Raw genomic sequence first — 14,229 nt, 5'->3', positions numbered from 1 at the left:
GAGTATTGAGTTTGTTTTTTCGGTTGAGATCGTTAGAAGATTCCTCTTAGCCCAGTCCTGTAGCATGGGTGTGGCATGATTGCCTATGGCCTCCAGTTCAGTCCTGCTGTCAGCTTGAAGCATCATAATCAGATCATCAGCATATGCCTGTGTAGTGACATTTGGAATATCCAGATTTAAAAACTTATCAAGCATCAGGTTCCACAGGAGTGGCCCCAGAACGGATCCCTGGGGGCAGCTCCTGTAAACCAGTCTGGATACAGAGGTAAAGGGAGTGCTGACTGTGATTCTTCGGTTTTCCAGGTAAGATTTCAGGCAGCGAAATAGATTTGATGCGATTTGATCCCGCTGGAGCCTGGCCAGAACACTGGGCCACCAGAGGGAGTTAAAGGCTCCAGCGAAGTCAATTGAGATGAGGAGAAAATATTTCCTATTACAGTTTCTGGCTGCATCAGTGATCCCCTCCTGAAACCGAATTGGTTTCTTGACATCAGTTGAGCATTCTGGTATCGGTTTTCAATTCTGTGGTAGATGAGTCGCTCAAAGAGCTTGCTCAGCATCACCAGCACAGCGATAGCCCTGTATGAGCCTGGCATATCCTGGGGTTTAGTGGGGTTTTTCCGGATATCTGACTTGGGCTGTCTTCCACGAAGTTGGAAAGAAACCCTCCATGAGGCATTGATTTGCTAAGTTTAATATAGTATCTTGAATCATTTACACTGCCTTTTTTAGTATTTCCGGCTCTATTTGATCTTCGCCCGGAGTTTTCCTGTTTTGCATTTTTGCTGCAGCTATGAGTTTGTTTATCTCGAAAGGGGGGCTCCACTGTCTGGGTGGAGTATATATCATTCTCCTCGCAGAGAGTTCTCTGTTCCTGCATGTGTGGCATTATTGAAGGTAGGAAGATATGGTCCAATATGTTGTTAATGGAAGAGTGCCAGGATCTGGTGTATGTCCTTTGAGGTGTTAAGGTGGCAGCAATGACTTCTCTCCTGGGGTGTTTACTGGTGGTGACTTTATACACCACTCCCCAGGGGTCTGCATTTCCCTCTGTCGGTACAAGGTCTTCCCAGGAGCATCTCTTTCTTATTTTAATTTGAGCTGTATATTGGTTCCTGACCTCCCCCTATTGCTGTCTGAGTATGTCAACCTCTGCTTGGGGCCAAGATCTGCACACCCTTTGGAACCATTTTTGGGCATTATTCCCTCGCTGTCTTATTGCCTGGAGTTGTGGTGACCACCAGTGGTCTGCTTTGGGAATGGGCTTCTTCTTCCTGATGGTCATGTTTGCTGCTTCAGTTATTAGCTGCGTTACTTTTTGTTGGTGTTGGTCTGGATTGAAATATTTCTTGCACCCCTAGTCTAGTCTTTCACTATGCCAAGCAGGGGATCTGCAGTTGGCATCCATTCCTACTATGAGTTTGGCATTCCGCATTTGTAGTTGGATATTTTGCATATATCTTCTCCCAGATGGGCATATATAGAGGTAGCATAAAATTCCCCTAGCGGTGAGGCTATATGGGCACATACGGCCCAGTTTGTACATAGGTCCGAGATCTTGGTTACCGTGAGGTCAGGATTCTGGACAGCGATAGCAGCCCATGGGTTGTCTCCATCGACTTGTGCGATCTTGTAATGTAGGGGGGTAGCCTTTTACTTCCTTGTTGTAGGTGTAAAGCTCCTGTAGCATTAGTATATCATAATTTTCTTCCGTGGCTTTTTAGCCATTTTTGCCGCAACACCCTTAGATCTTTGAGCATTGTGCTGTGCTGTGCTGTGCTGTGCGAATTTAATCTTTGTTTGATTATAGTGATACCTGTTATTTCCCATAGTCAGTTCTGTTTTGTTGTGCACTCTTAGCCTTTATGTAGATTGGAGACACTTATTATCCCATAGTGAGCGATCAAATGGTAGCTTCGTTTCTTTACAATTCACACAAATTGGGGGTTCTGCTTTCCTGGGGCAGAATGCGAATTCATATCTGGTGTATATGCAATGGCCACAGGTAGGCTGTGTTTGCTTACAGGTGTAGGTCGTGTGACCAAAGTGTCAGCATCTTTAGCATTTGGGAACAGCCACATGCTCATGAAAACAGTGGTTGCCCAAGTTAAAATAAATTCTTGATTGTTTGCTTAAAGATTTCCAGGCTGCTGCTGAGAGCTCTATGATCCAACTTATAGCATTTCCGTTTCTGGATTTAGTTTTATGTTTGGGCATAACGTGTTGCCCTGATTCTTCCTTCCTGAGTGTCTGTTTCAAGTTTTTGCAGTATATTTCTGTTAGCTCTTCTGGGGGTGTCTCTTCGTCTACATCAAATACAATGATTCTTGGCCCTTTTCGTCTAGGAGGCTCTGCTAGGAGTCCCAGCATTGAAATTTTGGGGTTGCTAATTATACCTTTTATTCCTCCACAGTTTCAGTCTCAATTAACATCCCTACGTTTCTTTTTTTTTTTTTTTTTTTTTTTTCCCGAATACATCTAATCTTAGTATGCTTTAAGTCACCCTTCAGCTTTTCTACTATTGTTTGTTTTACTTCTTCACTGGTCTTGTGTGTTTCTGTAGAGGCTGGCTTTAGTACAACTAGGTGCTGTTTTGGTATGAGGGTTTTTCTCTTATCTGTTGTGGTCTGGTTTGACTTGCTTTCATTTGTCTTGTTTACGTTGGTCCTCAGCGCTTGGCAGTAAGTAGGGATGTGCTATAGCATTTCATTTGCCCTACTGTTTTGATAGACTTGAAGCAACCTCTTTTTCCAAGTTAGTCTGGACTAGGATTGTCTCCATTTTCATCCATAATCCCACTATTTCCCACTGGAGTGCAGTTGTAATCCTATTATGTTGTTCTTTAAAAATAGGTTTTCTAGGGTAATCCTTAGAATAAGTGATTGCTCCAGTGCAGTGCCTTCAGGCATTCTGGGGTCCAGTGGGTTTTCTTGTTGTTTTTCCTGTGCTTTTTCTTGTTGGGAGATGGTCTGCTCCTTTTGGTCGTTGTTCTCGCTTTTGGAGCTGGTTTTCCTCTCTTATCTGGGAGCTGTGGGTTACTTGCCCTTTCTCTTCGCTGTGGATGTTGTTAGAGTACTGTCCAAGTCTTCATTATTCTCTATAAGTATTGGGTACTTGTTATTTATAGCCTTTTTCAGAGGTGTACTTGGATTTTTCCATTTTGCAGCCAGGTCCGGATTATTGAGATTGTTTCGGTTTATCGGTTCCATATTGTTTCCTGGATGAAGAGTTTTGAAGGGCAGCTACTGATTGCTTAGCTGCAGGAGTACAATGTTTAGTTCACATTCTGTTTTATATTTGTTGACCCAGAGCTTGCCAGATGGGGGGGAGGGAAGTCTCAACCCTAAATACCAAAATACCTGGATGTTGTGCTTCATTTATTATTCATTCTGGGAGGCCATTGGGAGGACAGCACTGTGCATATTATTATATATACAGTAAACTCCTGCTATTCGTGGTATCTGTTTTCGCGTATTTGCAGTCGCTGATTTAATATAAAATGAAACCTGAAAAAATGTGAATTTTAAAGCGCCGTGAACATTTTCCGCCAAAAAAAAAACATGGTTGTGGCTAAAATTATCTTTCCCGGTCAAAACAGCGCTCAGTGAGTGGGGGGAGAGGGGTGACAAAATCGCGAGCCTGGATGTTTCTCGCTAATCCTTGTTCAGTATGTGTTATGCACTTGTCATGGAAGGTTTCGTCATTTGCTTTTAATTTATATGCTTATAAATTGAATAAATTGATATGCTTACAAAAGTGATAAATCTACCATTTTGCAGTGTAAAACAGACTTTTTCGAATGTGTTAACGGAAGAAAGTGACTTTATTGTGGACAAGTTTTTTCTAACCCGTAAAAAAATATGGCTACGAATAACAAGGGAAATTTGAAAGGATCAAAGGTGATGACATTATCGAATAAAATTGAATTATTAGACAAAATTTCTAATGGTGAAAGTGTCTCCTCAGTGGCAAAACATTATAAAATCGATGAGTCAACGGTACGATCAATCAAGAAATTGGAAGAAAAAAATCCTCCGTAGTGTCCGTGAAAACGTGCTAATTGCTTCAAAAATTTGCTCTGTAACTCATGATGTTAAATTAGAAAAAATGGAAAAGCTCTAAATCTGTGGATAGAAAACCGAACTCAAAATAAAATTCCGTTAAATTCACTCATCATTCGTGAAAAGGCAAAACTCCTTTATCAACGCTTTAGCGAAACTGGTGATAGCTCTGGCGGGATAAGTTTTTTTAGCTAGCAAAGGCGCTGGTTTGAAAGATTTGTTTGAAATTTCTAATACATATTACATTTAATATTAAATTGTTTCTTATTTTCATTTCGATGCCATATGCTTGCATTTCACTATGTACTGTCTATGTACATAGTCATATTATGAAGGTACATATAATACATACATACATAAACAAAATTTTAGACTAGTTTTTCTTATATATTTCGTACTTTGGAACGGAACCCCTTTATTACTATGGGAGCCATAACTCAGTATTCGCGTTTTTGGTATTCGCGCCATTTCTCAGGAACGTAACCCCCGCAAATAGCGGGGGTTTACTGTATTTTCAATATCATGATATAGTAACATTACCTGACTTTTATTAATCCTGTGTTAAATCAAATATATTTAGTACCCCTAAAATGTTCTGGATATAGATGTTTTGAAGTACGCAGCAAGTAACTCACACTAATGGTCACTCAGACAAGGTCCGACCAATCAGAGCTTGACCGCATGGTGCACACTGAGAACATATTGTTATTTATATTCTCAATATCATAAATATAGTGACATTAAATAACTTTTATTAACCCTGTATTAGATCAAATATATTTAGTACTCCTAAATGTTCTAGATATAGATGTCTTAAAGTATGTGGCAAATAACTCACACTAATAGTCACTCAAACAAGGTTCAACCGTGTCGTGTACACTGAGAACAACTGCCTTTGTTTGTCAGGCACCATATTAAAATTAGACAGAAAACCAGTAAAATATCTGATATTCATCATGGAAAACATGTGGCTATAAAGCTGTTCAATTACAATTCCCGATAGTTGCTATCATCATCATTTAGGCGATATTTGCAGTACCAATAGCTTTAACAAAATTCATTTAGAAAATCCATATAGTAGTGACCACTACCCAGTAATCACTACACTGACCAAAAACCCTCCCTGCCATCCCAGCAGATCACCCTGCTGGAAAATAGAAAAGGGCAACTGGGAAAAATTTAGAGAACTAGCAATATTTAATCCATAGCTTATTCAAGAAAAATCGGTCGATGAAGCTCTGAAACACATCACAGATACCTTAATACAGGCAGCTGAGCAAACAATATCCAGAACTTCAACTTGTTTTCTGCTACATCTAAAGTTCTGGTGGAATGGAGACTGCATAACAACAAAACAAAGAATAGAATAAGTTCCGGAGATGGTCCTACAACGGATAATCTCCTAAAATATAAACAAGCACAAGTGCTAGCTAGGTATACCCAGAAACAATCCAGAAAAAATTCCTGGATCCAGTTTACTTCCTCAATAAATAGAACAAATACACAGACAATATGGAATAAAATACTGAAAATAAACGGGAAATACAAAAACCAACCATCCTTAGTATTACACTGAATGGACATCACTGAATCTTCAGAGACATCTAATATATTAGGAGAAATATTTTCCAAAGTATCGTCAAAGAAATCATAGTGTGCAGAATTTTTGACCTATAAAGAGAAAACTGAAAAAAAGCAGAATTAATTTTTGCACCAAGAAGATTGAATCCTATAATCAACCAATTATATTGCATGAACTACATGAAGCATTATCAAAAACAAAACCAAGTGCAGTTGAGCCAGACAACATACATTATGATATGCTTAAACATCTGAAGCAAAAAAAAGTAGAAAACCTTAAACTTTATAATCACATTTTCCAAGAAGAGCAATATCCTCAAGTGCGGCATCATGCAATAGTATTAGCTTTCTAAAATCCCAATAAAGATCAGAACAACCCAACTATCGACCAATAGTGCTCACTAGCTGCCTAAGCAAAGTTTTGGAGAAGATAATCAACAAAAGATTAGTCTGGTATTTAGACACAACCAACTGGTTCAACAGTATGCAATGCGGATTTAGACATAATAGATCCACCTTAGATCACCTTGTAAGAATAGAAACAGACATAAGAGATACATTTATAAGTTGAAAACAATGTTACCATATTTTTTGATAAAGAAGAGGCCTATGACACAGCATGGAAATACCGTATACTACAAGACATCCATGATACAGGCCTCAAAGGACATTTACGTCTATTCATCCAAAACTTTATGAAAAATAGAACTTTTCAGGTCAGAACACCATGTCAAAAACATAAACAAGAAGAAGGATTTCCCACGGGTCTGTCCTGAGTGCCATATTATTCGTCAAAAATAAATGGCATCACAAAACAACTGCCACCCACGGTGTCGCATGCACTATATGTAGATGACTTCAGTATATTGTATCAAGCACAGAATATGGTAACAATAGAAAGGTAACTACAATGCACAATTAGCAAAATCAGTAGTTAGGCCCAGAAAAATGGATTTAGAATTTCACAGCAAAAAATAACCTGCAACCATTTCTGTAGGAAAAGAAACTTACATCCCGACCCTGAACTAACAATAGAAGGTCACAGAATACCGGTTAAGCAAAACGTAAAATTTCTTGGACTCACTTTGGACAACAAGTTAACCTTCGTAGAGCATATAAAGCAATTATGAATAAAATGTATGAGATGACTCAATATCCTTAAAGTCTTAACATCAGTATCTTGGGGGAGCAGACTGTTATACCCTGCTCAACCTTTACAAAACACTAGTAAGGTCAAAAATAGATTGTGGAGCACCCATTTATGCATCGGCAAAAAAGAGCGCCCTCAAAAGGTTAGATCCAACTCACCATAGTGCACTATGAATAGCAACAGGAGCCTTCCACACATCACCTACATACAGTCTGTATACAGAAGCTAATGAACTACCATTGTTCATCAGGTGACAACAGTTGGGATTACTGTATGCATACAAGATAAGATCCACAAGAGACCATCCAACTTGGACATCCCTATTCTCACAAAAATGGGAAAACATATATAGGAACTACAAAAGTGCAAACAAGCCCCTAGGAATCAGACTACAAGAGCTGCTGACAACATATGATCTTAACATAGATAATGTTGCAAACCTAGAAGGGCACATAATACCACCATGGATAAACCACTCCACAACTTGTGAAATCTCCACACAAATCTGGAATAAAAATAATTTGTCAGACATCAACTTTCAACAACTGCATGCAGTACATATAACTAGATATTCCAACCATGTACCAATATATACAGATGTATAAAAATCAGAGAACCATGTGGGAGCATCAGCAGTATTCCCAGACACTACCCTGGCACTCCAACTTCCAAAAAGAATGCAGTGTCTGCACTGCAGAATAAGTAGCAGTTCAGATAGCTCTGGAGCGCTTCAGAACCACATATCATTTGAGAACAGTAATATACTCTGATTCATTAAGTGCAATACAAGCCATACAAACCACAAACAATATAACCCATCGAGTTCTCGTGCAAATTAAAGAGATATTAACAGACTTAACAAAAGAAAAACAAGAAATACTTTTCTGCTGGATGCCAGGACACAAAAGGATAAAAGGAAATGAAGCAGCTGACAGAATCACAAAATCAACAACTAACCCCCAGAAACAATCTTTCAGAGTTCCGTATAAGGACTACAAACCAATCATCCAAAATCACTCTCTAACACAATGGCAAGAACTCTGGAAAACAAACTTCAAATAAATTATGTGAAATTAAACCAAAAGTTGAACATTGGAAAACGTGCACAAGGAAATCTAGTAGAGAGGAAGTCGTTCTGACCAGACTACGAATTGGACATACACACATCACACATGGCTATTTAATGCATGCCAAACATGCAATACTACCCAAACAATCAAACATATGCTGATAGAATGCCCAACCTATGAAAATTTTTGACAGAAGATTTTCTCATCATTATATAAAGCAAATCAAAACATCACCCTCAAAGATATCTTAGGCAACAAGGAACATGTATCAGATTCATGCAGACGATCAACATCTATCATCTGCTATAAATAAAGATGTGTATATAATCACAGAAAATATTTAACTCCCATGCATTTGATCAAGATATAGAGAATGAATATGCATACAAAGAACATAAAATAACAAATGAACTGGTGCACTATAATCTCTGTTGTCAATGCGCCAATAAACACCAAAAAAACCAACCTGTCAGAGACTTAAATCTCCTTTTTTTGATATTCTAAAATCTCTGTATCCCATTTTGTAAAAATTCCCTGTTGCCTCTATCATTCTCCCATTTCCACTGATTACTGGGAACTTCTTGACTTCCTCTCTTTGCGAACCTCAACTTTCCTAACTGGGGGAATTTTCTGTGGCAATTTTATTGTTCACAACTCCAGCTGGTCAAGATGCTGAGACTTTTGCTATTACTAATGACCAGTGCTTTTTTTCTTAAAAGAATAGGTGCCAATACTCATTCTTTGTTAATATAAAAAAATGAAAATTAAAAGGATATGAAAAGTACTCTAAAATTTTTTTTCCTGATATTGTTACTTTCGTAGTAATGTTTTTGGAATAAGAACAACAAATTTAGTATATTAACACAGTTTATTAAGCATAAATTTATTAAAGTATATAAAAGAATAAATAAAATGTGAATAAAATAAGTAAATATATCGGTCAACTACTGAGTGCTGTGCACTCAGGATGAAGGGTCTGTAGTCACGATTGGTCATTAGTGTAGTATCTCAAATAGAGAGCTTTATCGTAACTGAAAAAAGTTTCTAGTACCCCGGCTTGGCCTAAAACTGAGGAACTAACGAAAACGTTGTCTATTTGAGTCTTTCCAGTTGTGAATGACAAGGGTGGGAGAAGTGACTGGCAGGTGAGGGCCGTTCAAGACTTCGCGCAGGTGCGTTCCCACCACCGCTGCCTCAACAGTGGCTCTCTGAGTACCTCCTTGCAGGGAAAATTCCAGCTTTGAAAATTGTTAAAAAATACTTCTCATTGCAAAATTTATAGATGACCTTTATAGAATTATTAACTAACTATTTAGCAACCTTTTTGTCACCAAAAGGACAGTTACTTAGTACAAAGAAGTGAGCTATCGAAGTGCAATAGAAAATTGTTTTTTTAATTTTAACACAAAAAGTAAATGATAGATTTCAATTGGAATAGTTTTCCATTGATAAGCATCGAATAACGCATAGCTAATGTGATTTTTAAATTCTTACTCCATTATGACGGAAATAGAGGTGGGGGGACACAAAAATTATATTTTAAACATACTCGTTGAGCTCTTTCCAACGGTGTATAATAAGCTATAGGTTGTCGAAAACATTTTAACCCCCCCCCCTCCATTTCTCAGACAAATTTTTGTCAACAACGATCAATATGGTGTTATGTTGGCCCACACGATGTACAACCCCATGCAAAATTTCAAGTCAGTAGGTTGAGTCGTTCCAGAGATACAATGCTGTGACAGACAGACAACCAAGTGACATTTTAAGGGTCCTTCATTCGACTATGGCCCCTCAAAATAAGTAAAAATAATTTCATAATAAAGTTTTTGTAGAATATTCCAAATTTTTATTAAGTTTTCAACCAACACCCTATGCCGATTTCTTTTCTTCCTGTTTGTGTCTCTTGCTGAATGATGTTTCCGAAGCAGCCACGAATTGATATATTTTGCTGGATCAAAGCGGGTCAGCTTTGATCCAGCAAAGTTTCTTAAAATTTCAGGTGGGCCTGAAATTTTAAGAAACAGTAGTGAAGGAAGTGTTTTTGTCATCAACGAAGCTCTGGTTGGGCTGACAATCAGATTCATTTGTTAAAATCCTCGTTCACATTCACTCGATGAAACTGGTATCATACTCAGAGCGGCCATCAAATGCTTCAATTCTTCCAAAACCATCTTTTCAATTAGGTACTCCCGAAATCCCCGAATTGTATCTCTTGCATTTAACTGTAACCTAATTGACAATTTTTCTAACTTCATTTTCACCAAATGCCAACATTTCACGTTTGGAAGGTTTGTCCTCGTTTTCCTTCTCTCATCATCTGTATCGTCACTAGTTCTTAAATTTCTTTCTTTCTTTTTTTTTTTTTTTTTTTGAGACTGTTCAAAATGTCGGTGTCATTCGGATATTCAGGTATTGTGACCATGTAAACAGAAATAAGGAAAATTTACAGAAAAATGTGGATAACGCACTTCCTCAAAACAACAAATGATTATTTGTCAGGGTAAAAGAAAATAACTTTTCTAATTCTTGAACGGGACTCTTACAGTTGATTCACAGCGGTGTCCAACTTACGGCCCGCCCAGAAAGTGAACTGAAACAGCATTTTAAATCTTGTTAATTATCAAAAAAAAATTCTCATTAAATGTTTTGTTCAGTAAATGTAATTGTGTATTGTACTTAATAAAATTTTCAAATATTTTCGATTTTACTTTTAGAAGCAACAAGATACGGAAAATGTAACACACAAAAGAAATCTATGAATTTTTTTGAATATGGCCCCCGTAAGGGAAATGTTTAGACACCACTGCAGTAAAAGGTAGACCAGAGCCCATTGGGAATACACCGTGATCTGCTCACTGCTGACGAGCGCAACTTCTCCGTATGTGGGACAGGTGGTCGGATAGGTTTTACCAGGTACCACTAAGTTGCAGAATGGTAATCCCTTTAGCTCTCTTAATTCACGCAGCAGCACTAATTGCCTGAAGGCCAGAAATGCGAACAGTGCATACCAAGTTAATTCTCTCCTAATCCGCTCGTTATATGAAAATTTTCTCGCTCAACGGAAAGTATTTTAAATGTAACTTCCAAGGGGAATTCAAAATGATTCGCTATAAAAGGACTTCGTTAAACAGAGGTTCGATTGAGTAATTTAGAATTATAAAAATGGTTATACAGTTTTGTATAGAAAATATCTTAACAATAGACAGTAAAAAATGTAAATTTAGTTAAATAACTTTAAGCTTATTTGAATAGTAGATAAACATGTGAAAAAAATTTACGGAATATTACAAATGCATCCAAATGTCACACGTCACTGTTAATAAAGGTGCCGGTACACCATACCGTTGCGTACCATCCCAAAAAAAGCACTGCTAATGACATTGCACAGATTATTCATTTACCTACTAGAATACCAAACAATTCTAACCACACAGCCAACATTTTTGATCTTTTTCTCACAAACAACCCTTCCAGGTACACACTCACAATAAGTGGTCTAGGAACCTTAGATCACAACTTTGTGATTGTTTCTTTTACAGTGGAGCCTTTCTTGTGTGGCCATTCTCAACCTCATGTTTTTTTTTTTTGGCATTACAATAATGCACAATGGGTTGACCTGCAAGATTTTGCAGGTATTTCCACTGTATAACCACCATATAAATAACCACTATTTCTATTCCTCTTTTCCTTGGATGGATTACTGTTTTAAATCTTCTGATGTTAATATTTTCACAATCGTCTTGGTGAAATTATTCTTGTCAGGATGAAATCCTTTATTCTAATCTCCACCTAAAAATCTTGTTCTTTATCTAAACCTTGGTTTTCCACTAAATGTGCCAAGACTGTTCAAGTTAAGCATGTTGTGCTTATTGCAATTGGCTTGCATCCAGATCTCCAGATTAATTTTGTGCCTACACCAAAGCTTGCAACAATTGTAAAGCGGTTATTAATCAGTCCAAACTAGATTTTGAAGAGGCTAAGAGTAGAAAACTTTCTTCTTGTCCAAATGATAGTCAAGCATTTTGGTCTCTTGCCAAAGCTATTGGCTACAACCTTTGCCTGTCTCTACTCCCAACTCAGTTAAAACCACATAGTTCTATTACCACCTCAGCTAAAGATAAAAGCTAACTTGCTAGCATCGCACTTTTCTTCTAACTCCTGTATTGATGACTTTGGTAAACCACCACCTACCATTTCCAGTACACTCCATTCAATGTCCCTGTAGTATTTGTCAAAAGGATGTCAGAAGAATTTTGAAGAGTCTTGATGCTAAGAAAGTGCCATGTCCCAATGATATTTCTACACTTGTTCTCAAACCTGTGCTCCTGAGCGTACTCCTGCTCTGTGTTGCCTTTTTACACTTTCTTATTCCACTGGTGTTTTGCTTCTGCTTGGAAATTTGCTCATATCCAGCCAGTTCCTAAAAAAGGGTGACAAATCCCTTCCATCCAATTATCGTCCCATTGCAATTACTTCTACTCTTTCTAAAGTAATCGAGAAATCCATTAAATGCCAACTCCTAAACTATCTAGAAACGTTCCATCTGATCAATGATTGCCAGTATCAATTGTAATTAAAATATAATATTATAATCTGCAAATACTGTAAGTTGCTGTTAAAATTACCATATAAGTTTAGTTTGTATTAATATTCATGTCCTTAAATATGAATTATTTTAGCATGTATGTGATTACATTTCTTCTTATTTCTGCTTTATATTTCTTCCATTATCAGAGAAAATTTTACAAGCCACTGCCAATGCTCATTTTTGGAGTAGCTTCTATTTTAGCTGGCATTTATGCATTTTGGTTATCAGAGACATCAGAAAAACAGTTACCTGAAACATTGGAGGAAGTGGAGGAATTAGCACAGTGAGTGGTGAATTACATCAGTTGATTTTGCAGTAGCTCTTAATTGTTATTTTCTTTATATAATATGCTTTTTTCGTTCATTCTTCTCTGAGAACTATACAGATTACATATGGGTGGGGTTTTTTTTTTGTGTGTTTATTTGTACCATGTCATATTGCATATTATATTCAGCCATTGTAGTAAACAGATTTTTTAAACTCGTGGAACCATATATTTGCACATACAGGATGTCTCAAAATTACTCCAAACAATTGTGGGAGCATATCCTACACCTAAAAATAAGAAAAAAGTTCATATAAATATGTCTCAGAAGTCTATTTCTCAGTTATTAAACATGAATGATAATTACACAATATAAAACAGCAAAACATTATGTTCATGTCATGAAAATACGATTGTATATAGGGTGTTTCAGTTAAACGTTTCAGAACTTCTAAGAGGGGTAGGGTACATCCTGACAACTCGAAATCATATAGCAATGTGGGGTCGGAAATGCTTTCCTGAAGCGGTGTTGTACACAGAAGCACCATAAAGAAAAGAGACCGTAAGTGAGAAATCGTTTTAATAATACATGAAAAGAAGCAAAAGGTACATGGATTAAAGTAAGTGTTCGAAGTTTCTTCCACGGGCTACAATGCACGCCTCACATCTCCGACGCATGGACATCCGAACATTCTGGAATACTCCAGGCGAATTTCGAATTTCTTCGGCAGCTACTGCGATTCTTGCAACCAGCTCCTCAGCATTGTCAACAGGGGTGTCATAAACTAGCGATTTCATATGACCCCAGAAATAAAAATCAAGACATGATAGGTCGGGTGACCGAGCAGGCCAACGCACGGGACCACCACGTCCGATCCACTGTTGACCAAATGTGACATCCAGGTAGTTACGAACATCTCCGCTATAATGGGCAGGGGCTCCATTGTGTTGGAACCACATTGTCTGTTGCGTCGATGCAGAAATCTGTTCATCTCTCAAAAGTTGTGGCAATACTTGCTGCAGAAAGATCAAGTAGATAGGTCCGGTCAGACGACACGGTAACAGGTAAGGTCCGATGAGGTGATCTCCCATAGTACCGGCCCATTCATTGACCGAAAATCGAATCTGTGCTGCACGACGACTTCTGTGTACAATACCGCTTCAGGAAAGCATTTCCGACCCCACATTGCTATATGATTTCGAGTTGTCAGGATGTACCTTACCCCTCTTAGAAGTTCTGAAACGTTTAACTGAAACACCCTGTATAAAGGACTTTAAACACTACTAAATATGCGTATCAACACCAATATGAATAGTGTTGTTCATGAATTAGCATTAGCATTAGTAGAGGCATTTGATGCAAGAAAGCAAGCTTATGCAGCATCAGCCAAAAAAAAAAAATAATAAAAATAAATAAATAAATAAAAAATAACCACTTCCACTTAACCCCTCTGTTCGTTCGAAATACCTGTCCAGCTGAGCCTTAAACTTATTTAGGCTATCACCTTCCA

General features: G+C 37.7%; 1 protein-coding gene across 2 annotated transcripts in view; it reads left to right on the top strand.

Moving 5' to 3' along the window:
• Nucleotides 1–14,229, top strand: part of LOC150085601 (organic cation transporter protein-like) — a 302,555-nt gene that overhangs the window by 216,154 nt on the left and 72,172 nt on the right. Inside the window, exon 10 of one of the 2 annotated variants that reach the window (XM_090373384.1) lies at nt 12,600–12,736. The exons of the other annotated variant lie outside the window; for it this stretch is intronic. Within the exon in view, the coding sequence (XP_090229510.1) occupies nt 12,600–12,736 (137 nt within the window). The remainder of the gene's footprint in view (nt 1–12,599; nt 12,737–14,229) is intronic. 2 annotated transcript variants of the gene reach the window in all.

Source organism: Mastigoproctus giganteus, chromosome 5 (genome assembly GCF_048544385.1).
Source record: "Mastigoproctus giganteus isolate SK-2022 chromosome 5, ASM4854438v1, whole genome shotgun sequence".
Taxonomy (NCBI): domain Eukaryota; kingdom Metazoa; phylum Arthropoda; class Arachnida; order Uropygi; family Thelyphonidae; genus Mastigoproctus; species Mastigoproctus giganteus.
Note: the sequence above shows the minus strand (reverse complement) of the source record. Positions and strands in the feature narration are given on the sequence as shown.